General features: G+C 40.3%; 1 protein-coding gene across 10 annotated transcripts in view; it reads right to left on the reverse strand.

The window, feature by feature from the left end:
* Positions 1-24,784, reverse strand: part of Ccdc141 (coiled-coil domain containing 141) — a 163,868-nt gene that overhangs the window by 19,077 nt on the left and 120,007 nt on the right. For 7 of the 10 annotated variants that reach the window (XM_006499911.4, XM_006499914.4, XM_006499913.4 and 4 more), the window contains 8 exons: positions 20,601-20,780; positions 16,628-16,807; positions 15,682-15,807; positions 13,465-13,653; positions 12,387-12,566; positions 10,458-10,607; positions 1,589-1,729; positions 258-452 (listed from right to left, as the gene is read on the reverse strand). In XM_006499911.4, the coding sequence (XP_006499974.1) occupies positions 258-452; positions 1,589-1,729; positions 10,458-10,607; positions 12,387-12,566; positions 13,465-13,653; positions 15,682-15,807; positions 16,628-16,807; positions 20,601-20,780 (1,341 nt within the window). Of the gene's footprint in view, positions 1-257; positions 453-1,588; positions 1,730-10,457; positions 10,608-12,386; positions 12,567-13,464; positions 13,654-15,655; positions 16,409-16,627; positions 16,808-20,600; positions 20,781-24,784 lie in introns of those variants that run through there. The other 3 variants (XR_001783148.2, XR_003953673.1, XM_017319133.2) reach the window with 3 other exon arrangements.

Genomic DNA, 24,784 nt, shown 5'->3' on the forward strand with positions numbered 1-24,784 from the left:
TGACCAGACAGTTCAACTTCTGGGAATTACCTTAAATCAATAACAAAGGGGAGCATGGCCAGGGCTGTCATGACAGCAGTAACTAATACTGCATTTATTTTCTTTTTAAAAAGCAAGATTTTTTTTTTTCTGAAATAGAGTCTTACTATAGAGGCTAAACTGTACCTGAGCTTGGAGCCTCTTACACCATGCTCAGAACAATTCCTTTTCTGAAGTAGCATTATGGCAAGAATAGAATTACAACAAGAAGAAAATACCTCTTCTATTACTTCCTGAAGATGCTCAGTCAGGTCCAAATTCATTTTGTAATCTGTCACAACTTTGTCAAAGTCATCCACGTTCTTTTTCAAATCCTCCATGGCTTCCGAAAGCATGTTAGCTTTATTACTTGGATAACTTAAGAATGAATCAGATGTCTTATTATTAACTTTTTCCATTTTCTTCCTTAGAGCCTGTGGGGGGGGGTTTAACAGGAAATTGTATATTAGTTATGATGTTAGTGGTAAACTAGAATAACTTGGGAAAACGTGTTGCCTCCACAATTCTGGTATCTTAAAATTATAATCACTGTAAGTGCACTTTGGAAAGAATAGGTTCTCTCCTAGATATTTTATTCAGTCAGTATTCATAAATAACTAACCTACAAATAATCTAGATCATGTATATGTAATGTGTATGTGTATATGTAGTCATCAGGAGCTCTGGAATCTATGGTAGACACTCTGGGCATGTGAGGGGACAAGGAAGGAAAGAGGGTGAAGGACACAAGAAGGAAATGTGTGTGTGTATGCATGAACAGGTGATAAGAAGCATGGAAGCACACAGACCTGTGTGTCTGGCAGAAAGCATTCCAGTGGTAACTCAACATACACATCTCAACATGCATCACTGGTGCTAGAGTACAGTGATGGGGCCAGAAGGTCTGATGTATTGCTGCAGCCAACAGGGCAACCATACATGCTGGTGGTCATGGTGACTGTCAAATGCAAGAGTCTAGAATGTTTTTAGAATAAACTGTGAGTGTTTGTAGAGACAGTTCTCACCTGGCTTAACTAATATGCAACATTTACACAAACTGAACACGTACAACATTTACACACACATGGTACCCCCAGAGCACACCCATTTCCTTTGTTTTCAGGTGTCAGCAGGAAATTTGAACAGTGAATAAGCTAGAAAACTCTCAGAATAGTGGCGCGCTTGATTGCAGGTGATAGAAGTTGTTCTCTGGTTAGAATGCTGTCATGTATTATTCTATGAACTCTTTCCTGTCCATCTGTTTAAAATCACCATCACATGACTGGATACCAAGCACATAACTAAACCCTTCCCAGGAAAGCCAACTCTGAATTATAGAGAATAAAATTGATGTTTGGAAAGGGGAAATGAGATAAATCATCATTTTCTATAAGAAGTCAAAGTATTATAAAAATAGAAAGCTACCCTTCTCACATCAATTCTGTAAAATAGAGTTATGCCTGGACTGCAGTTACTTTGCACAAATTGTAGTAATTACACAAACACATGCACATGCATATGCACACACGCACACGTGCACATGCTTGCATACACACAACTTTCTCATTACCTGAATTTTTTCAGCATATGTATCCACTTGTTGGATTTGATACTGAAGAGTCTTTAAATTTCGAGATTTCTCATTTTTCTTGGAGTAATTAAACTTCAGATTGTTGAATTTCTTTTTTATGTCTTTGAATGACTCTTTGAGCTACAGTTTAATAAAAAAAAATAAAATTATAATCCCCTTAAAATTGGAAAGTCAATATTCATTTGTGTGAATCAAAATATCTAAACATTTTCAAATTCATAATCTTAAAAATGTGTTCAAAATAATTTCAGTCAAAACTAACTCTTTATATGGACATTCATCTTTCAATGACAGTAATTTCTGATGTATGATTTTTAATTGAGTACAGTTACAAACTATCCCATTGGTTGCTAAACAAGAAAGTATCTAACATCTTGAACATAAACTCTTGCTAGCTCAAATGTTCTTATTTGTATTCCTTTGGTATAATTTTCACACTCGTTCTATTTTCTGCATGCTAGTATTGTTACAAATCTTTCCATATCATAGTACTCTCTCATAGTCATTATGTATAAAAAATTATTAAGACTCCAAAGAGCTGTTCATGATGAAGAGGTCAACGAGGGGCTGACTCTTAGAATATTTAGTACAGTACATGAAATTTAGTGAGAAAGGGATTTTATTTGCCCAGCTGAAGTTATTTCCATGAGCAAAATTTAGATAGTTTTACTCTTTAGATGTAGACCATTAACTCTGAAAATACAAACAAACAAATTAAAACCCCAAAGCAAGAGTCATCGCCACTGAGGGCAATGCTGGCTTCATGTAGGCAGGGCATAGTATGACAGTCTTGCAAACAGTTCATCTTTACCCACGCACTAGAACTCTAAGCAACCTGGTACTTTTAAACATTTTGCTTTCTGTTGCTTCTACATATTCATGAAGGGTAAGCACCCTCCTAGACAGCTCTCACTTTATATTATCAGCAAAAAGAAGCACAAAGAAAACATAAACCTAAGATTATATGGGAGTTTTTACAACAAGAAGAAATCACGTCACGGCTGATAAATCTGAATGATGGAAAGAAAAGTTAGAAATGCATTAAAATTCTTTTCAATGACAGCAAACAAATTACCCGAGAGTGTATAAAAGCTGTGCACACGTTACACCTTAGGTCCATAATATAGAAAAATACATCTGCCCCAGAAAATGTACGCTTTCTCAGAATGCTCACTCCAAACTTTCCATAGTGTGAAAATAAAACATTGATTTTTATCTTTAACTGTTCTTGGAACAAACTACATGCAAGGCTCTGGCAGACCTGTCTATGTAGAAATTATTATACTTATACAGTTTTTGCATAGGATATCCATATACGCAATCAATATTGTTTTTTTTACATAGAAAATGACATTGCTGAATATTAATTTTGCACTATGCACAGAACCAAGAATGAAGACGTTATAAACCATTTTAACAGATAAGTCAACAATGTCCAGAAAGATTGGAAAAGGCTGTAACTTCAGATTTTGAAAACGACTTCCATATCAGAAGACCAGGAAATATTTAAAATGTCCTATTAAGTTGGTATACTTATGAAATGGCTATTAAATACATATCTACATTCTGTGACACTTGATATTTTAATGTACATGTATTAATTCTAGCACGAAGGGACAAATGTGGTACCATTTATAATACTGAAGTACAAAGAAACTACCCTGAGTTATTAATAGAAAACTGAGGTACAATCTTTTTATATCCCTTGTTTTTAATCTACAACTATAAATTAGTAAATACCATATCTGAGGCAGCCCGAGATTGTTATTTAAAAACTCCTTCAGTGGCAAGTTCCTATTTAACTGTATAGGTATTTTGTTTGAGATGATTACAAACTTGGGCTGTTGGAGAATACCGCATTGCACTCTGAGTTGTACGTACTAAATATCTCTGAGCAGCACACAAAAAGTGGCTAAGATCCTCAGAGTAATGTCACAATGCTTTACCGTAATTAACAACAAAATTATCTAGGCTGTGAGCATGATTGCCTAGGATCCCAGAACTTCGAATGTCACAGAAGGATAACAAATTCAAGGACAATCTAGATTACATAGTGAAAGCTTGTCCAAAAAAACAGGAAGAGGAGGAGGAGTGTGAGGAGGAGGAGGAGGAGAAAGAGGAGGAAGAGCAAGAGGAGGAGGAAGAGGAGGAGGAGGAGGAGGCAGCAAGGTTTGGGAATGGCTCAGTGGGATACGCTTGATGCACAAATGTGAGAGCCAGAGTTCAGATCTGCCGGGACCACGTAAAGCCAAGCATGGCGCCATGTGTCTGTGATCCTAGTCTGTAATCCTGCGATTACAGTCTCTGGGAAGCAGAGACAGAATTCCCAGAAGCTCAAAAGAGACTGTTCCAAACAAGGTAGAAGAGTGGGCTGGCATCCAAGGTTGTCCTCTGTCTCCCAAACACACACTGTAGTATGCCAGCACCTGTGCCCACACACACAAACTCGCACTCACGTATATATCTCTCTCTCTCTCATACACACACACACACAAAATAAAACTGAATACAATAAAGTAATAGATAAAATAACCATTACAAAAGGAATTAAGGTGTTCAGACACTGACAATTATACACTGGATAACACAGCTTTCTACCTTACTGTATTTACTGAATCATGTCATCATTATTGATCAGTCTAGAGGAAGAAAGAGAAGTTCTACCATCAACTGGATAGCCAAAGGGTTTTATTCACTTTTTCAACCAGGAAGGCTTAACATCTACTTGAATGCTGTACGAGCATGGTGGGGAGATGGATCCCTAACACTTTCATTCTAAGCCATGTGCTTCTAATTTACTAAGAAGATTAAGAAACGTCAGACTTAGGAACTGGTAAGAACGACTTCATTTCTGCATGCCCAGCATGCATGCATGTCCACAGAGGTGATTTAGAAGGCCAAAGAATGCCTGCGGTGCTACGGGTATGTCAAACTGGAGAGCTTCATTCTGACACATAAGCTTGTGCCACAGAGTTGCTGGCACTATTCTTGTTTAGTCACATTGGAAAGCCAGTCAAAATCTAATCTCTTGTACCTTTCTTAATGCAAATTCAAGAGCACTATACATACAAGTAGAAGGGAGCGTGGATGAAGGGCCTCTAGCATCCACGAATCCAGCCACACCACATTTCTCTTATCCGCACATTCCAATAGGAAAACTTAATCTAATCCCCACGTAAGTTGGTATCCCAGTTTTAAAGGAACTAAGTGCTCTGGTTACTGCTCTGGGGTATCATTGTCCACACAGCTGCTTCTAACTTTAGCAAGCTTGTCAACAATAGGGCATGGTGGAGACGGGTCAGACAACTGCCCTGCTTGTACATATGAGCAGCCACACACGCCAACTGCATGGGAAAGGGAATAGTTTATTCACTAGAAACCTATAAACGCTATAATTCGAATTAGTAAAATTTATGTATTATGGATGTTAGAATATTTTTTTAGTGAGTGAGTTGATTCTTTCCTCTGTGTAATGCTCAGTTCCTCTGTGTTTGTACAGAGGAAGTAGCCCAAACTTACATGCCATAATTAGAAAAAATTCTAAAATTGTAAAACTGCTCGCTCTCTCTTTTTGAAACGTATCCTCTCATAATTTCCCCAGTGAGTGATAAGTCTCTCTTCAGGGCTAGAAATGAGAAAACTTCTCTAGAAACAGAAGGTTAAGAGCTCCTGACAGGCTAGGCTGGCTCGCTATTCTTAGCCTTGACTAAGCTGGCTGAGGCAGCTTTCACAAGAATGCCTGATGTGTAAGTCTGGTACTGGCAAGGCCAACTGGTGTGAGGGACATGGGCTATTTAAAACCAAGGCAATGGGTTTGCAAAGAAAACCTTGCTTTAGGACTGTGGCATACTGGCTGAACTTCCAAATTCAAAACGAGCAGTCAGGTTTTGTTTCTCTAGCATCCACTTCACAAGTTCAGAGACTCATAATGAAAGGCTGAAATGCACCACCACCCAGAGATGCTTGGATTCTAAACGAAGACATCCAAAGATGCAAAATCTAATCCGGATGAGCTTCTGCAAATATTATTGGAGAGCACTGGGTCTCCATGTTGGACAGATTTCTGGAGAAGTCTCTTTGGTCTTCTTCTACTTGGTAACCAGAGAACATCTTCCTTAGCTCCAAGGCACATAGCAAAAGGAAGTGAGACAAGTCATAAAGCAAAGACCTGTTCTGAATTATAAGCTGCAGCCAGTCTCAGCATTAAACATTGTCTTGAATGTCCACCATCTTCATAATGAATTTAGTACATTTTGTTTGTTCTACTTTGGGAAAGGGTAACTATCATTTTAAACGTGAGCTGTCCATACCTTCCAGAAGATCCTACATGGTATTTTACAGACATCAAACACTACGATTTAAATTTTTAAGCCTTTGGGATGAACATTTTCTGAACAAATTGTAATTTTTCCTGTCCACTTATATATGCTACCCAAATCCAGCTGGGTCAGGGCCTGCTGAGCAGATGGCTGGGCGCTGAAGTACCATGTGGGTTTTAAGTTTCTCAAGACTCTTCTGTGTTTTACAGACATTTGTAGAGTTACAGCATGGCTCTCGGTAGCCACATGAAATACATTTGTTGGATAAAGACAATTTACTATTTTTTTTCGAAGACAAGTTTGGGTTACAAATCGGAAAAATGAACATTGTCTGTGTTTTTCTCAGTGATGCCCATCTGGTGTTCTGTTCCCTATGTAAATTGTTCCTGTGCCCTTTCCTGCAGTGGATGGTACCCATGCTCATTTTGTCCGCGGCAAAGTGCCAGACAGTAGAGTGTGGTTTTCATTCTATCACCTATGCGTGTTATATAAAAGCATCACTCCTCAGTTATAATCTATTGCTTCTGATCCAGTTTCTGTGGCTGGCTCTCAGATGACCAATCCATTCAAATTTGCAACAGAATTTGGGGGATTCATGCCTGGTATATGGAATATATATGCTAAATCCTTTCCTTCTTACTTTCTGATAGGAAAGCTGTTGCTGTCCTCGAGGAGATTTTCCCGGGTAAGGTAGTGTAACGGTCTGGAAGCTTCTGTGTGGAAAACTTATTTTGAGAAAATGGATAGCGGCCTGATTCTGTCATCCCATTCTTCCCAGCAAAGTAATTGTTTGTGACACAAAATAGGAGCCTTTAAGTTATAAATCCCCATTAACATCATGTAAATATAAGGGTAATTCTTTTGTTGGTCAGCTTGTAAGAAGGAAACGTAGCAGCATACTAACTTCTCAAAGGTAGATTATAAACAAATGAGGTTCCTTTGTAATATAATATGGTCATGGAAATTTCTAGGATATTTTGTGTGTTAATGATATATTCACATGGCCAAGCAAGAAAATCCAAAGTGCTATTGAGCTGTTATGCATACGAATGTATCCTTGCATGAAATGGGTAGGGAAAAAAATGCCATAAAATCTGGCAGTTTGACAGTTGTGTTTCTCACGGGTAAACATGAAGAAAACGAGTTTTTCAAAAACTTCCTATGCATAAAATTATGCAAAGATAATGTAACACAAAAGGCACTGTTACGTGTCTTTAAAGGAAATCACATCTTATTTTTCAAATGGCATTTCAAGCGGCTTCCTTTCGTTCACCTTGAGGTACAAAGTCCTTCTGTAAGGGCCCCAGTGAAGAGTTCACTCAAAGTTAGCTTCAGCAAAGTCAAAAGAAAAGATTTTCTGGAAACAATCAAATCAATTGTGACAGATCACTCATACATATTATAAGAGATGTATTGGAAAGCAGGACTGCCAAGGGTTGGCTGGGATTGTACTGAGACAATAGTTCATTCCGATAAGCAAACGCCAAGTATGTTCATGTCTGGCAGGTAAATCTTGGCTCAAAGTTGACTCCCCAAGCCCCCAAAGCCCCAAAAACTACAGACAGAAGCTCTGCAGCCTTCTAGTGCATTAAGATGAATCCCTCACACACACATCTTCATGGTCTCCAATGAAAATGAAGACATAAAGCCAGATATTCTCCAAAGTCTATCGCAACTCAGTATCTGGGAACTTTTGTGAGCTACTTTGATCACACTGAGAATAAAACAGTGGTTTGTGACCAACTTGAAAAATAAAATGTTAAGTATGGTCTGGTTCCTTGGCAAAATATTATTCATTTGTTTGTATCAGAAAACTACTTAACACACAGCATTTCAATTTTTGTTATTTGTTTGGGGATGAGGTCTTATGTAGCCCATACTGACCTCGAAGAACTTGTTCTGTAACCAAGACTGGCCTTGAACTCCTGCCTTCCTTGCCGTTGCCTCCCAAGAGCCAGGAAAATAGGAATGTGCTTCATTTCATTTTATAATGCTCTAGATACCCATGTCTAAACAACACATATAGATGCCAAATGTTGTCACCATGGATATAGCAACTGAGTCTCCTCACAGCTATGGTACAACATAGAATAAGACATAACTTCATTTTATTTTACTAAAGGTCAACGATATTCTTTCTGATTATCATGCCACTAGCTGGGTGTTTGTGAAATCCAGCATATGGATGCCACACTTCGACATGCCTGCTGTGTCTCCACAAGAACAAATAGTAAAAAAAGACTCAAGGTTTCCAAAATTCCTTCAGTGTGAAAGGGTAGCCTAAAGATTAATTGGATTAGAAGTAGAAGCGATAGAGAACGATACTTCTCTTAGTAATTATGAGTGTGTTAACTGATACCTGATTCCTAAACCAAAACCCACGTGTATGGCTTGCTCATTCCTGAAGGGGTACAGACAATCCTGGGGCGTCCCTACTATGACTGGAAGGGTCATATGTCATCTCTGCTGGCTCTGAGCGCAAGTTCATCATGAGGCTGTCCCTGTAAATAGAAGTTCTGGAAGGCCTTAGGCAGGGGGACCAAGCTTCTTAAATGCCACAGCTCTTCAGGGACATGGAAACCCAGAGAGGCGGGGCTGGGAACACATGCAGCCTGCTTCACCGATGCTCTCTCTGTAGTTGCAGAGCTGCGCCATCTCCGAAGGGAGAGATGTTTGGGCAAAGCAACGGAAAAAGAGAAGGAAGAAGATGAAAGGGAAGGAAAGAACTAAGAAAATTTAGAAAAAGATCTTTTTTGAAAATGGCCATGAATCTTTCATAGCCCCGGGAGAACCAAGACACGCTGGATGATTCTCGAATCAAAACTAAACAGAGCTCACAGAAGTGTAAACTGTAGCATAGGGAAGCAGAAGAGGCTGCACCCCTGTGTAGAGGGCAGAATACACTGTGGTTTCACCAGAATGCGGACCAGAAGAAGAGTGGAGAGCATGCAGCGTTGTAGCACACTGCTATAGTAAAAGCCATGCCAGCACCTTCTCCATGGTCCCTCCTCTTGAACCGGATCCTAGCAGCTTCTCCTGACCTCTCACTCTCTTTCCAGCATGCTCCCTCTTGCACCTGCCTGTGACCTGCAGGAAGGGTGGGATCTCCAGTGAAGACCATCATTAAAGCTCCATTACCCATTCTTTAACCCGTGAGCTAATGATTCTCCATACCTGGTGGGCGTAGATTACACAGATGGGGCATAAACTAAGAATTCAAGAAAGTTGTTAGTTAGCTACCTTTCCCCTTACCCCTTTCCCAGTGGACTCAGAAAGATAGAGACAGACGTGGAATTGTCATTTTCCTTGTGTCTTCCTTAGAACAAGTGAGTGATGGGTGGAAGACCACTATGCTCAGCATTAGACAGCCAGCACAACCCATGAATGCAAATCTTAATCGTGGGGCAGGAAGTGAAGGACAAGGGTAGAATATGTGTCATGGCTAGGAACCATTGATGGAGGCATGGGGAAATTGGGTCTGTGTGGATGAAAGAGCAAGGGGGACCCCTTACCCTTTCCTTTCCCCTGAAACTTCTTTTGCCAGAAAAGGCATCTGTTCACATCAACAGGAACCGAGTTACTTGACTTTGGAAAATGTTCTGCAGTCCTCCCAAGCGAAGAGCCTTCCCCCTGAGTCAGTGCAACTTAAATAGAAAGTCAGCAGGCTACAACAACCTGCCACAGTGAGCCATGTCACCCTGAAAAAGCTGTGTCCAATGAAACAGGCTGCAGAAAACACACACACACACACACACACACACACACACACACACACACACACACTGATGAAAGAAAAGCAATAACCAAGATCCCAGACCTTCAATCTTGTGTTCAAGGTTTTTCTATGCATTAACACTGTCCTAACGTCAACAGTTTTGGGAGCTGGAAGTTTACTCAAACTTTGGGTACCCTGTGAATGAAAGGGTATGGGTCAGAAAACCATGTTACCATGTCCCGATGTTCTCTCTCTCTCTCTCTCTCTCTCTCTCTCTCTCTCTCTCTCTCTCTCTCTGTGTGTGTGTGTGTGTGTCTGTGTGTCTGTGTGTCTGTGTCTGTGTCTGTGTGTGTGTGTGTCTGTGTCTCTGTGTCTGTGTGTGTGTCTGTGTGTGTGTGTGTGTGTGTCTGTGTGTGTGTCTGTGTCTGTGTCTGTGTCTGTGACTGTGACTGTGTCTGTGTCTGTGTCTGTGTCTGTGTCTGCGTGTGTGTGTGTCTGCGTGTGTGTGTGTGTCTGTGTCTGTGACTGTGTCTGTGTCTGTGTCTGTGTCTGTGTGTGTGTCTGTGCTGTGTCTGTGTCTGTGTCTGTGTCTGTGTCTGTGTCTGTGTCTGTGTCTGTGACTGTGACTGTGTCTGTGTCTGTGTCTGTGTCTGTGTGTCTGTGTCTGTGTCTGTGCTGTGTCTGTGTCTGTGTCTGTGTCTGTGTCTGTGTCTGTGTCTGTGTCTGTGTCTGTGTCTGTGTCTGTGTCTGTGTCTGTGTGAGTGACACTGGGACACATGCTTTGGGCTCAGTGTGCCCTTTCTCAAAGCCCTACCTCACTGATCTCATCACGTGCAGTGCAGTACTCCAAGCTGCAGGACAGGACGCGCTCATGTTCTTTGGCTTGGGCACTCCAACTCCTGCTCTCCAGTTCAAGGGCCTCCAGCTGCTGCTGCAGGTTCTTTGCAGAAATATTAGAGCAATTCTGGGAATGAAGGATGTGGAAATAACAAACAGGAACCCGTGAGATGGCCACCCAATATACCATTTGCCTGTATTGTAATGCTCACAAATGGCTTCAAAGGAGATATAGGGTCCTAATTTATCTTACCCTAAACATATTTGAACCTAATGATGTTAGAAAGAAGCCAGACACTCAACATTATGGAATAGACATTTCTATTCTTGACTCTCATCATCATGCCTAACTCCTCAGAGACGCCACTCATGATAAGGTCTAATTTTTATTTCAAAAAGCATAAAATATGCATTAGAAACACTCTGCCTCAGCGCTGTAATTTTCTCGTCAACTTGAGTTTAACCTTAGGTTCATTATGCAAGTGCTCCAATCTCTATGTAGCACAGGAGGGATGCTGGAGCCAAGGCCAGAAGAGGACTGGAGCACAATTTGTGTTATTTGTGCAAAGTGACACATTCCACTTTCTTCTTAGTTTTAAAAATAAATATACAGATACAATAAAAACCTTTAGGAAATGTCTTCACTGGCAAAATGAATTATTTTAACAGTAACAAATTCATATACTCTGCCTTTTAACTAAAGAATAGATGCTGTGCTCTCTCTATCACATAGCACCTGATAGGAGTCTTATAGAAACTTTCAAGTGAAACTGGACCTGTGGTTTTTATTCATAGTGAGATAAACATAACCTTTCCACCCTTAAAGTATGAATTTGGGGAATTTGTAAAACATCAAAGTTCAATGCACTAGTTATGAATTAGTTATGGATGTTTGACTAGGAAATGTTTTCTGTTCTCTTAGGCTCCTCCATTAACATCAGTGGAATAAAGCAAGTACAAAAACTGGGGCCAGAACCCAGGCCAGAAGCAGAGGACCTAGGCCCATCTACTCTGGGCTTCTATAGGTGAGTGGCCAGTGTCTCTGAGCTTCAGCCTCTTCATTTGTAAAATGGGGCTGCTCATGTAGTCAGACTCTAGTACTCTAGTAGCCTTCCAGACCTGTAGTCCCTGTGTGAAGCACCACTGTCCAATAGAAATGTATTATGAACCATGAAGTAATTGAAAAACTTCTAACAGTCTCATTGAAAGCCAAAGAAGAAATAAACAAAATTAACCTTCATAGCATAATTTAGTTAACCACATATGTCCAAATATTACCATTTTATAACACATATCCAGTATGAAAGTATTAACATCTTTTTTTTAATCTCACACCTTTGAAATCTAATATGTGTATCATTTGAATTTTTCTCACTTGTGGCTAAATTTCTATCAGAAATACTTGATCTAGATTTAAATTTCTCAAAACTTACAGCTTCTAAGGTGGAATCACGTGCCCAAGTAGTTTCTGAGAGATTTGCAATTGTGATATTTACAGTTAACTTAGTTCAAATTAAATAAAATAAAAGTTTAGGTTCTTAGTTGCTTTAGACACATTTCAAATACAGAAACCTAACGTCCATCTGAGATCATGGCTCTATTTTAAATTAACATGAGAATAATATGCATTAAATAGGATTTTTATGCTCAGATTTTTCTCCTTAGACTTACTTGTTTGTTAATGGTGGTGGAAATTAGAACTAACACCTTTTAAAATTTAACACATTAGGGCTCAGGGTGACTTAATAATGAGACACTTGGTTAATACGTATGAGGTTCCTTATTCAATCCCCAACACCACACACAAAAGCAACCATTCATATTTAACATATACTCGGCAATCTGCCTGTGTCTTTCCTAGTACCAGTGAGAGAGAGTAGCAATGGTGAGATTCCAAAATACGTACAGGTTGTTGCACGGATGAAATGATGTCCACTCCTAAGGTCAGGGCCAGCTGATGGAGATGGTCTACATGTGCCCGCCTTTCTTGCGAACGGCCCAGTTGCATCTGGACCTCCTCAGAACTTGCCAGTTCCATGGGCTGTGCTAGAAGTTCCAGTTCTCTTGGTTTGATGAGATGGACCAGCTGCAATTCAGAACATTAGCACTTAACCTGCTTTTCCCAAAGCCCATTTTCCGCAATGCTTTTACTAGATTGTGGAAATGCTCCCTCGCCCATCCACAATCATTCATCCTACGGATGATGATACAGGTATACACTGCACTACTGTGACTCCACCAGGTCACATGGATCAGGTCATGTTTTCAGTTCTATGAAAGAACAAAATGCATTCTGAGCCCACAATTCCAAAATTAGCAAGCACTTGGTCTGTGATTTAAGTAAACTCCAAAAATATTTTTAAAATGATTTTCCTTTTGGATGTGTACGAGTCTTCTTGTCTGCATACATGTCTGTATACCAAATGCACAGTTACTCATAGGCCGGAGGAGGGTGTTGGGAGTCTCTGAGCTGGCAGTATAGATGGTTGTGAGCTGCCATGAAATAACCAATAAATTATTTTTAACGAGCACATCACGCTCAAAGCTTCTTGGGACGACAAAAGAAAAAAGAAAGAACTTGGCTTTTGACCACCTCTCCTCTTGAAAGCTAACACTTGAGTTGGAAAAAAGTAGCGCCAGCCATGATGCTAGAGGTGCTAGATGTGGCTAGTGAGTGCGAGGGAATTTCGAAGAGAGACTCCCAGCCTGACCTGGGAAGGGGGCTGCTGGAAGGAAGAGATCTGCTAGCAAGCGCTAAGACAAGAGTGGAGGCTTAGAGGAAGGAATGCATGCACCATATTCAAAGGGCAGGGAGGCTGCAGCCAGGCTAGACAGATATGAGGCAGGATAGAGGAACAGTGAGAGGTAAATTAGCCGTCAGGGTGAATAAACCTCTTGGACTAAGACAAGTGATCTGCTTTTCATTTATTGCATAATCATAACCTTTCAACCCTGTGACTTTAAACAACCGCAGTAAGACGTACCTCTTCCTTGACCTGGTGGAACTGGACTGTCTTGTATAGGATTTCCTCATATTCCTGGATTCGCTCTCGCTGCCTCCGGTGGAGATGGACAAGGTCCTTCAGCTGTTCAGCCTTCTCCTTCAGAGGAGCTCCCTGACTGCTTAACACTTCCCACTCTTTCGTGATTTGCTGAACATCCTCATGCAGTTGCTGGAAAGAATGAAAGTTGTGCGGAAGTGAGTTCCTATTTTACAGTGAAGATTCTGATTGTCTAAATAACGCATCACTTTCTGGTTTGTAACTAACAGATACCTATGAGCCTTCTCGAAACCCAGATGTTGTGTTAAGCAATGATGGAGACATAGAGGCACATTGCTCAGTATCTTATCTTCTTAGGACCTTAGAAGCAACATGGGGGATAAAGGTAGAGATTTCAAAGATAGATGTAAAAATGGAAGGACATATGTGTCTATGATATATCAAATGTACTGGCCTTCCATTAAGTCAATATACGTCTTCAGACATTTAATATAGAACAGAATCATGTGGTATGATAAGGATACCAAGAGAAGTATAAAAATACATCAGGGGAATACTTGTGCTCCACAGTGAAAGAATGATCAGTATGAGCTGCCAGCTGATCAGCACACAGACATGCTGCTTCAAAGCAGTCGTGCTGTAATCCACAAATAGCCACCACGCAGAGAAGGGATCAACTGTCTTCCCTTTCAGTCAGCACTGCTCAGACAGCCCATGTAGGAATCCAGACCCTGGAGGACAGCTTGCAAAAGACTGCTAGACTGCTTCTAGAGAATGCTACTCTCATCCCAAGAGTGGATCTTGAATCAGAGGTAAAAGGAAAGGAAATGCTGCAGGCTGAGGACATAATTTTCAGTAGACAGACTTACATAGGATTGTCAGGTTCTAATCAAGTCTTTGGACCTCAAACAGATGGCACATACCATGGCTACAGAACTAAATACTTATAGCAATGGCCTTTAAACATGTATGCCAAAAGAAGTGTATTTATACCACACAGGATTTGGCAAATTGGGCTAGCCACACTTAATGAGAGTTTGGGTAGGAGAGTTTGCTGTGAATTCCAATGCTACATATATGCATATGTGTACAGACTATAGTGGTTATACTTCACATGTTTTAGCTTAACAGAACAATTAGATATTTCCCAAAGGAATCTCCAAACATCTAACTCAGGAATTCCTCAAAGCCTATACATATTAAGTAGTAACAGACAGATGCATCTTAAGTTTTTCAACAAAACCCAAAAATCCAGTAGTGTATGTTTGTAAGTCAGGACTGGGAAGATGGAGGCAAAAAGACCAGAAGTTCAAGATTACCCAAGGAGCTAAAGGGGTCTGCAACCCTATTGGAGGAACAACAATATGAACTAACCAGTACCCCCCAGAGCTCGTGTCTCTAGCTGCATATGTAGCAGAAGATGGCCTAGTCGGCCATCATTGGGAAGAGAGGCCCCTTGGTCTTGCAAACTTTATATGCCTCAGTACAGGGGAACACCAGGGCCAAGAAGTGGGAGTGGGTGGGTAGGGGAGTGGGGTAGGGAGGGTATGGGGGACTTTTGGGATAGCATTTGAAATGTAAAATAAGAAAATACCTAATAAAAAAAGTAAAAAATGTAAAAAAAAAAAAAAAAAAGATTACCCTTGGCTATACTGCAAGTTTGAGGTTAGCCTGGGCTTAAGACTCTGTCTCAAAAATCAATCAATAAATCAATCCATCAATCAATCAATCAATCTGAGAGCTTCCTTGGAAGATGATTGAAGCCCACAGAAAATAAATTGTCAGGAAAGGGGTGTGGAAAGAGTCAGTATGCTTTGTGGGTAGGAACAGTGACATCCCAGTGATTTGTTGACCAACGACAATACAGACTCTAGGTTAGATGTTGTCAATTTTGTTCTGAGGTGCCTTAATTTTAAAAAAGTCCCTAAGAAAATAGTGGCTATATGGTAAATATGTCAATAAGTTAATTAGAAATATAAAGTAAATTAATGTAAGATGAAAATATAAACAGGACATGGTATGGCTTAAATGTTTGGGTATCATCAAATACAACAGTATGTATGGGAACAGTAAGAAAATGTGTTGTTAGAGAAAAGTGGTACTTTTGTTAAAGAGAAAGGACGTTTAGAAGACAAACTGTAACTGGGGATTTTGGAGAGATCTTTCCATTCACCCAAATCCATTCATTGACATGTCCACCTGGAGCTGAGGCTTCATTGCGATCCACCTCCTCCGCAGATCTGACGTGCTCTGGAGGCTCCCCCCAAGGTCAAGCGCAGAGACAGGCATGAGAACTTCGTGGAGAAGTTTTACACTGTGAGTAGTCTGAAACAGACATTGACAACTAGAAATGTGTTTCTGGCAACTCAGCACATGTGGTCACTTCGGTGGTGACGCAGTGTGCCGGCTGACAGAGCTTTTCAATCTCTGTAAACACTGATCCTTTCCAGGGAGGTCACACATGTCCCTTGATCTCCTGTGATTTTTATGTTGTTGTTGTTTTTTTTTTTAAAGATCTATTTATTTATTTTATGTATGAGTATACTGTTGCTGTACTCAGACACACCAGAAGAGGGTGTTGGATCCCATTACAGATGGTTGTGAGCTACCATGTGGTTGCTGGGTACTGAACTCAGGACCCCTGGAAGAGAAAGCAGCCACTGCTTTAACCTCTGAGCCATTTCTATAGCCCTTATGTTTTTTGTTTTTGTTTTTGTTTCTTTTTAAATCATGATAACATACAACAAAATGCCCAATTTTTACCCTTTCTATGTGTACAATTAAGTCACCACCACCCACCTACAGATTGTTTTCATCAACCTGAACAGGACCTCCGAACCTGTTAACAGCACCCCGTTCCCTCCTCCCTTCCTGCATCCTCTGGAAGCATCCATTCTGATCGTTGTTTCTGAATTTGGCTACAGGGCTGCAAATAAACAGAACCATGAGATTCCTGCACTTTTGTGCTTGGCTGATTTCTCTTACCCCGTGGTTTAAAGGCTCTATCACACTGCACAGACCAGAATATATTCTTTGAGAAGTACCATTCGGCATGCCTTTTTGTTTGTTTCCTTGCTAGGGTCCAAACCCAGTGCTTTACTATGCTATGTTTTGCACCGAGCCATTGCCCGGCCCGTTTCCTTACCTTTGTAAGTTTCTCTTTGAACATTTCCCACTGCTCTCTCGCAGGCTTGCCTTCGATAGCTTTGAGGTACCACGCCACTCGGAGATGGCTGAGCTCTTCCCTTCCATTTGTTTGCTTTTCCATAATGTTCTCCATAATGTGCATTTCATTTTTAACATTTAATATCTCATTCTCTTTTGCCTGTTGAATTAATAATCCATGTAATAGCTTTCTTTCCTAAGAGAGACATTTTTCTTTTGCATTCAGCTCTTTTAGGTGGCAAGTACTTCATCATACCCAAGCAGGATACAGACAAGCCTGAGCTGTGTACAGAGACACAATCAAGTGCTTAGACCTACAGTCTCTGTGGAGACATCAGGTGCAGAGTCTTTAAGGGCCTCAGTAGTATTTTAGTGGTTTTAGGGGAAAATTGAATAATAAACTTATATATTCTGTAATTGTGATTATTAAATTTAACAAATTATTAAAGACATTAGACCACAGTGGGAGTAACTCTACCGGATAATTTTATGTATGTTATAAATAAAGTTGTGGTACCTTTTATATTATTAAGAAGCTGTTAAAATATGAAATATTCTTTAATGCAGCATAAGCTGGGAATTGTTTTTTTACCAATGTCAACTGCAGTCATAAGGGTACAGTGGTCTGAGGAATGCCTAGAAAAGGTAAGCTATCATAAGGTGTGTTGATAGTTACCAGCAGGGTAGAAGTGATTTTTGAATTTGGCTGAGTTAGTATCAATAATTTGCCTTCTGTCTAGTTATTGAACATAGTCCTTATTTTACTCCAGTGTAGTACCTGGAAATTCTTGTTGTAACATAGTCTAAGTAAGGTGTTAAATTATCCATTCATTTTACATTTACATCCACACACCACGGACTGTTCTCTGATCTTTCTTTTCAGAAGCCTTGGTAGTGAGAAGGCTAAAGCATGGCAGAATTCTCAATATTCACCACTGAAAATTAATAAGTTGGCACATTCATCTGCCAGAACTCTGGCCAAAGTCAATTAATCTGATTCCAACAAACTTAAGATGGAAAAAAAAAATCAATTTCAAGCTTGAAAATGCTAGTCTCAGAGACACACCCAACTCAAGACCAAGCGCCAGCCTCCATCTCCCTGCCCCCAGCTAAGCCCGTCACCACACTTCAGAAATATGCTCTTACAAGACTAGTGCTCTGTGGATAGGATGAGGAAAACCATCCTTATCAGCAATTTCACCTATCAGCATGTCAACCAACCAGTAGAATTAATTATTATGCAGACTTAATTTTTATCAATTAAGAACTCATCACTAGACTATGGAAAAGAACTTAAAGTAACAATTATGAAGTGAAGATATAAGACCATGAGGAAGTAGTGGGAAGATACAGGCTATTTTCAGGAACCCTATGAATTGGGATTTTCTAATAACCTGCTAATTTAGACACAGATACAAGATTTGAGTTTGGGTCCATTTCTTTCTGCAAAGCATTCCACATGAAGATAACACTATCTGATGATTTATATGTGATTCCTGACACTTGATAAGGATTTGCCAACCTGGAGAAAAGACAGGACTGCAGATCAAAAGGCAAGAGGAAAACCCACACAGCAGAAGCGTCCCTAGATGCTGCTACCAAAGGTGACTAGGACACACTCCACACACCCTGAATTAAGATGGTCCAGGGAAATGTAGGAAAGACGAAGAATGGATGTGTAAGAAAACCTCAGCAATTACATTGACCTCTAAGACCCCCTGGCATCTCCACAGTTGAAAAGATTTCTAAAACTCAGCAATAAGAAGACTATAGAGGAACATGGACAATTTGCAAATAATTTAATTTTCTTGTAGTATAAACTATAAATGCCTAAGCTAGAGATGAAAGGAGGTACACTAAGCCAAGCAAGTGTGGAAAAAAATAAAGGATAGAGTGAGTCAATGTTTCAAATGAAAAATAACTTGGTATCTGAACATAGATAAATGGCTTAACAAGAATTTTTTTTTCTGATGCTTAAAGAGGCTGTGATCTGACTTGCAACTATTCAATGAGTGCTTTGCTTCTACACAGGTTCATCACTAATGTTCTTCAAACAACACAAATCAAAACAAAGAAAAAAAATCGATGATTGAAGGTCAAAGAGATAAGAGTGCTACAACCCGATTCTGCCAAGTAATTTCTGTCTCCAGATGCATTCCCCAGTTCTCCAGGAAATGGCAAATGTCAGTCATCTTTAAACATCTATAGAAAGGAGGTCTAGACTATTAGAGAAAGGAAGATGGCCTGGTTCTCAGATGGGACCTATTCAGTGTTTGGATAAGTTTCACATGGTCGGATCCGTGCTTACAGATCACTTGGGTATCTGTGAAGAAGGGCTCAAAAACGGAGTCAGAAGTTGTGCTACACACACTCGCAGGCACAGTGGTAATTAGATTAAAACATAGTGAAAGCATTAATTGTTCCTTTAAAAAAAAAAGCTGCTAATCAATATATTACTTCAGGAACTAGGATGTCAATCTTCCTTTTAGACATTTTTCCTAAAGAAGTAATTGCAATTATAGAAGGCTGGCTTGACAAATCTACAGAATGAAACCCAAGAGAAATAGTTAATGGAGTAGATAGATCTAAATTAGTTTAACAAGATGAATCCTAGTCTAAGGCCAAATGAAGTAAGGCAAGAACTATCCAGGCCCACATCTTCTGAAGATGCTAAATTGCTGCTGCAGAGAGCCCTGACAAGACAGAATCTAGGACTTAAAAGGTCATAGGAGTGGTGCTGGATCACCACATAATCACAGAACAATTAAGAAAGATTACTGCTTAAAGTGTTAGTGCCCTCGTCTCTCAAATACAAGGAAAAAAAATGTCTGGTTGACTGCCATGCGGCTCCCGATTCCATTTCATGAACGGGTTTAGCAAGTAGAAATTTTGGCAAAGCAGATCAGCCTGAAGGAAGAAATTAAACGACATCACAAATGATAGATTTGCAAATGTGTAGCTGTAGGAAAGACTCATATTAAACATAGCAACTGCTTTCAATGTTGGAAAGAATTTCATATGTACGAGAAATTACCTACGGATGGTTTTAATGCCTGCCTCGCTACAGAGGTACAGTAGGAGATATGAAGACAGACTTATTTAACATTTTAAAAACATTCTTTTTTTTTTTTTTTAAACCGCTAGCATTTTTTTCCTCAACAATAAAATGAGCTCTTTCATTGGGGAAATTCATGAGGTGTTTGAGGGAGAAGTGAACTAACCACATTTTTAGAATTCTATGGGCAGCTTCAGATAGATGAATGGCTGACATAAAGGTCCTAGGGTGTTTTGCTTATAGAACTCAGGGAAACCAAGGCTTAGGATGGAGCTCTAAATGCAATGGGGCTTTTCTCTACAAGGACTTAGAGACTGACGAGTCAAGGGAGAGATAATAGAGCACACACAATAAGGAACACAAAGGGAGGAAAGGCTGGGAGGGAGAGACTGAAGCAGGGATGGGGATGGGAGAGTAAGGAAAGAACACGGGCTGGAGGTGGCGTTAAAGCAAAGTCAAGGATGGATAAAATCAATCTTCGGAAACTTACTACTTTGCAAGCTAATTAAAAGTTGTAATTAAAAATATGGATCTGTTAAGCCGAGAAGAAATTCTTTAGAACAAAGATTTATCATAATCTTTGTCTTTGGGTCCCTGGAAATTTTGTAGGGCCTTGCTGTCAACATAACTGGAAACTTGAGCATACATAGACTTCCGGGAATTCTGTAATAATAATCACGTAGCACTTGAATCAGAGTAGCTAGTGCAGCTTTCTTGTGACACATGGGCTCTGCGACAGTAAAACTTAGAGTTGCTGGCTTCAGAACTAGTCCATAGTGACTGAAGTTGAGGAGGCCTCCCTCGGGCAGCATGGCTAACTAACAGACAAGCTGAATGTAATTCTGACTTTGAGGAATAATATCTACAAAAGGTGCTGGCTTCTTAATGTTATTCTCACCATGTTTATTAAGTTCAGAAACTCGAGGCTCAAGTCCTGGGTCAAAAAACTCTTCTTTAAAAACAGCTGCCATTTCCTCTCAGCGGAGTTAGACTGGCACTTGACCACAGCATCGTCTTCATCTTTCCAAGGAATTTCAGTCAGATAAAATTCCTTTAGGCTCTGAAGCTGCTCCTCTGCCTAAAACAGGAGGAGGCAAATGAGAGTTAAGAAATATTTTAGATAAAAAGGACACAGAGTCCATTTGGAGCCAGTATAAAATTAAACTGAAACTCTAGTTTTCAGCATTCTTTAAATAATTATTGACTATTTTCAGGGTTCTGAATACCACAAGAATCTGCTTAGATAGCTGACGGACAAAAGGAAGTGGTAAGGTTGTTGCCAATCAGAAATATTTATTGCACCCTAGATTATTTTTATGTATATTCTACAATGAGAATAATTTATTTCAGAGATCAGGTGGCTGCTCTGTTTAAAACTGAGTTTTATAATTAAAAAAGGAACAAATAAAAATCAAAGCATACAAATCAGAAAAAGAGCAATTCAGCAAAAGACAATAGTACTTAATATATTACAGTATTATGATTTGTTATTTTAATGTAATAGTTTATTAATTCTTTGAAAATTTAATACAATGTGTTTTGATCATAGTCACCACCTACTTCTCTAATTTTCCCAGATCCACCCCCACCTCCCGACTCCCTCCCAACTTCTTGTTCTCTTCTTTGTTTTATAACTATAACCTACTGAGTCCAACTTGTGTTGCCGATCTATACTCACAGGCGTGGGACCATCCACTGGAGCACAGTCAACCTACCAGAGGTTAGCCCCTTAAGGAAAACTATCTCAGGGCTGTAGATATGGCTCAGTGGCTAAGAACAATGGCTGCTCTTCCAGAGGACTCAGGTTCAATTCCTAATATTCATGTGATGGCTCACAACCATCTGTCACTCCAGTTCCAGGGGAACTGATTCCCTCTTCTGACCTTCACAGACACTAGGCATACATGAGGTACACAGGCACACATGCAAGTAAAACACCCATACACAGATATGATGCAATAATAAATAAAAATAAAACTGACTCTCCCCCACCCCAATAGCCACCACCTCTCAATACCTCTTCAGATAGAGCCCTCCTCCACTTTCCATGCTAGAACATTCATGGACTTGATTTTGTGCAATACCTCCAGCTCCTGTGAATTCACTAGCAGAGTGTTCCTGTCCTGTCTAGAGGACACTACTCTGCACCCCTCCCCGACCTCTAGCTCTTACAGTCTCTGCTCACCCTCTGTGCCTTGGTGGGGGTTGGGTGAAGTTCATACCCATTTGTGGCTGAGCATTCTACTGTACAATTTATTTTTAATCATGGTGAACCATAAGAAAAGGGTACAAATAATGATGAGTTTTCTGGGTAAGCATTAATATTAAAAACCTTCACAAGCTAATCTTATTAAGACATACTACTTCGCCTCCCTAGAACTACATTTAAGCATTCGTTAACTAATATTAGCAGTACTCAATTATTTTAAATTACTCTCCTGAGCAGAGTTAATATACAATCAAATGTGTAACTATAGATTAACGAGTAATGGGGTGATAGAGAATTAGTAGGAAGCATTTGGAACTAATTTGTATGCATTTTGAATAATATTTAATGACTGATCAGACAAGACCCGTGGAATTCATAAGTTACAAAAGCCATGGAAACACAGTATGAGATTTCAGGCAATCGTCACCATACTTTAATAGTCACCATACTTTGAAGGTTTCAAGATCATTCTTAGTTGGAATGAACTAAAGCCAGCCTGCACTAGCTCCCAGGGCCAGAGTCTCTTTCCTGATCCCAATATTCTACTTATTCAGTTGATGCCTGTTTCCTAAGCTCATACCATCTTTTCCTTAATTTTCTTCTTCTATTTATCTTTAGTGAACCACACAGAAGGATGCCCTTTCCATGGAAGATTCTAAGATCCCCTACTAAGATTTGTTTACTTCCTTAGAGACCAAAGTGAGTTCTGCGAGAAAAAGGCCAGTGAGACATGTCTGTGTACACATAAGCAAACAATGTCATAGGGACAAAGGAGGGATAACAACAGCTCTACACGGAGTAAGTACAGAAGAACTTTCCAGCAGGTGACATTTGGTCTGTCCCTTGCTGGGGTGAGAGTGAGAGAAGGTCTTGGATGGGAGGCACTGCTGCAAAAGCAAAGTGTGGCGCCACTGTCATCAGGGAAAATGCATGCTGTCGCGTGAATGAAATTCAGATTCTTCAGCTGACTGGCAAGAAGTCCGGAAAGATCGTTGTACTGGGATAAGGCTGGGTGGGATGTTTCACCTTGCTTTCTACTGTAGCCAACAGAATCATGACATTCTCATCAGCTGGATATAGTTAATAGTGAACAGGTGATGAGACCTTGGACTGGTAAACCCCTGAGCAAATTGCGAAGAAGGTATGCAGAACTCTCTGTAGTTGTCTCAGTAGATGCAAGGACGCGTGGCCTTTGACAAAGGAAAGGCAAGGGGGATGGGATCTGCCTGACAATGCATGTCAACCTTCTCCAAGCCTCAGTTTCCCTCACCTGTAAACAGATAATACTAGGTAACTAAGACCCAGAATCATAGGAACACAATGAAATCAGGATTTAAAGGCCTGGGGCACAAAGTAAGTGCTCATTGTGGGACATAGAGAAGATACTGAACTCAGTGATGACTAAAATGTCCAATAAGGGTCTTAGTAGAAAGTTGGGTGACAAGAGAGAGGACTCAGTAGTTAAGATTACTGGCTACTTTCCCAGAGGACCCAAGTTCAATTCCCAGCACCCATGTGGCAGACAGCTCACAACTGTCTGTAATTCAGCTGTCTGTGATCCAAGTGATTTGACATCCTCACATGGGTATACATGCAGGCAAAACACAAATGTGCATAAAAATAAAAATTAATAAATCATTTTTTTAAAGTTGGGACAGTACTCAAACTGCCATGCTTTAAAAGTTGTATAGTTCAATAAATATCACCATACCATTCCAAAGGTTTATATAATGAAGGGCAGGAAAATGATAAGAGGAGCAGAAAGCAATATTTCAAAGGAAACAGACTGCACAGGAAGAGACGATCACTGATCACGGCTTGGTAGGACTATATCACTTCCCAAGAGCCATGGGGAACATATGTGAATATACTTCAGTAAGCTGGGAAGTAGAAGGAAGTCCAGACAGTGAGCCTCAATGGTCTTATTGTCTCCTGAAGTATCTCAAGTCCAAAGACATCAGCTGAGATTTGAGAATGGAAGCCAGAATAACTTGTTGTGAAGACCAAGCAATATGTCAATGGGGGACCAGCAGAGATACAGACCCACAAATTAGTAACCATGCCAATCATCCCAACTGTCTGCTTTTGTGTCTGGAAGCTTTAACAAAGAAGCTGAGTAGATAGTGTTGGACTGACCGAGTGTTGGAAGTTGACAGGGTTCATATGGGGTAGAGGCCAGGGAGTTGTTTCAGGGAGTATAACAGGAATGTGTGACCAAGAGTCATTGAGTTAGAAAAGGGAAGGCCAGGGGTACAGGGGGTGACAGATTGGAATGGAAAGTTCTATCAAGTAGGGAAGGAGATTGAGTGGAAGTGGGAAAACTGAAGGACATGTGGTATTTTAGGGAGTGTTGTTTATAAAGCTCCATTTCTCCAGGTGATTTTGGATCCGTATGCCAGCATGGGACATGCAAAGAGATGCTTAACGTGGTACTAGGTAGGTACCATTTGGGGCATAATAGTGTGGAGGCCAAGCATTGTTTTGTATCTGCTCTAACATCAAGGCTCAAAATTAGGTTAGGATGATGCTCTGTTAAGATTGCTGGTAGGAAGAGAGGATGAAGGTATTAGGAAGGCAGAAGTGAGAAGTCAAAGCCAAGCATGCTACCTGACTTTAGCTAGCTACACTCCTGAGAGGACCTTGCTCCCACCAACATGGTGCCTGGAACCCTTCATAGAAGAGTTATCTGAGTTCACACAGGGTTTTCGGGAGCCAGAATCCAGACTCTCGTATGACTGATACCACCCTTAAGCAGCGTTCCCCTGTGAGGAGTAATCTTCACACACTTGAGGGAATAGTAGAGCTCGCTCTAAGCATGTCAAGATGAAGCTTCAGAAGAAGCCTGGAGCAACATTCAAGGCATCCGGACATCA

The sequence above is a fragment of the Mus musculus genome, chromosome 2, assembly GCF_000001635.26.
Source record: "Mus musculus strain C57BL/6J chromosome 2, GRCm38.p6 C57BL/6J".
In the NCBI taxonomy this organism is placed as follows: domain Eukaryota; kingdom Metazoa; phylum Chordata; class Mammalia; order Rodentia; family Muridae; genus Mus; species Mus musculus.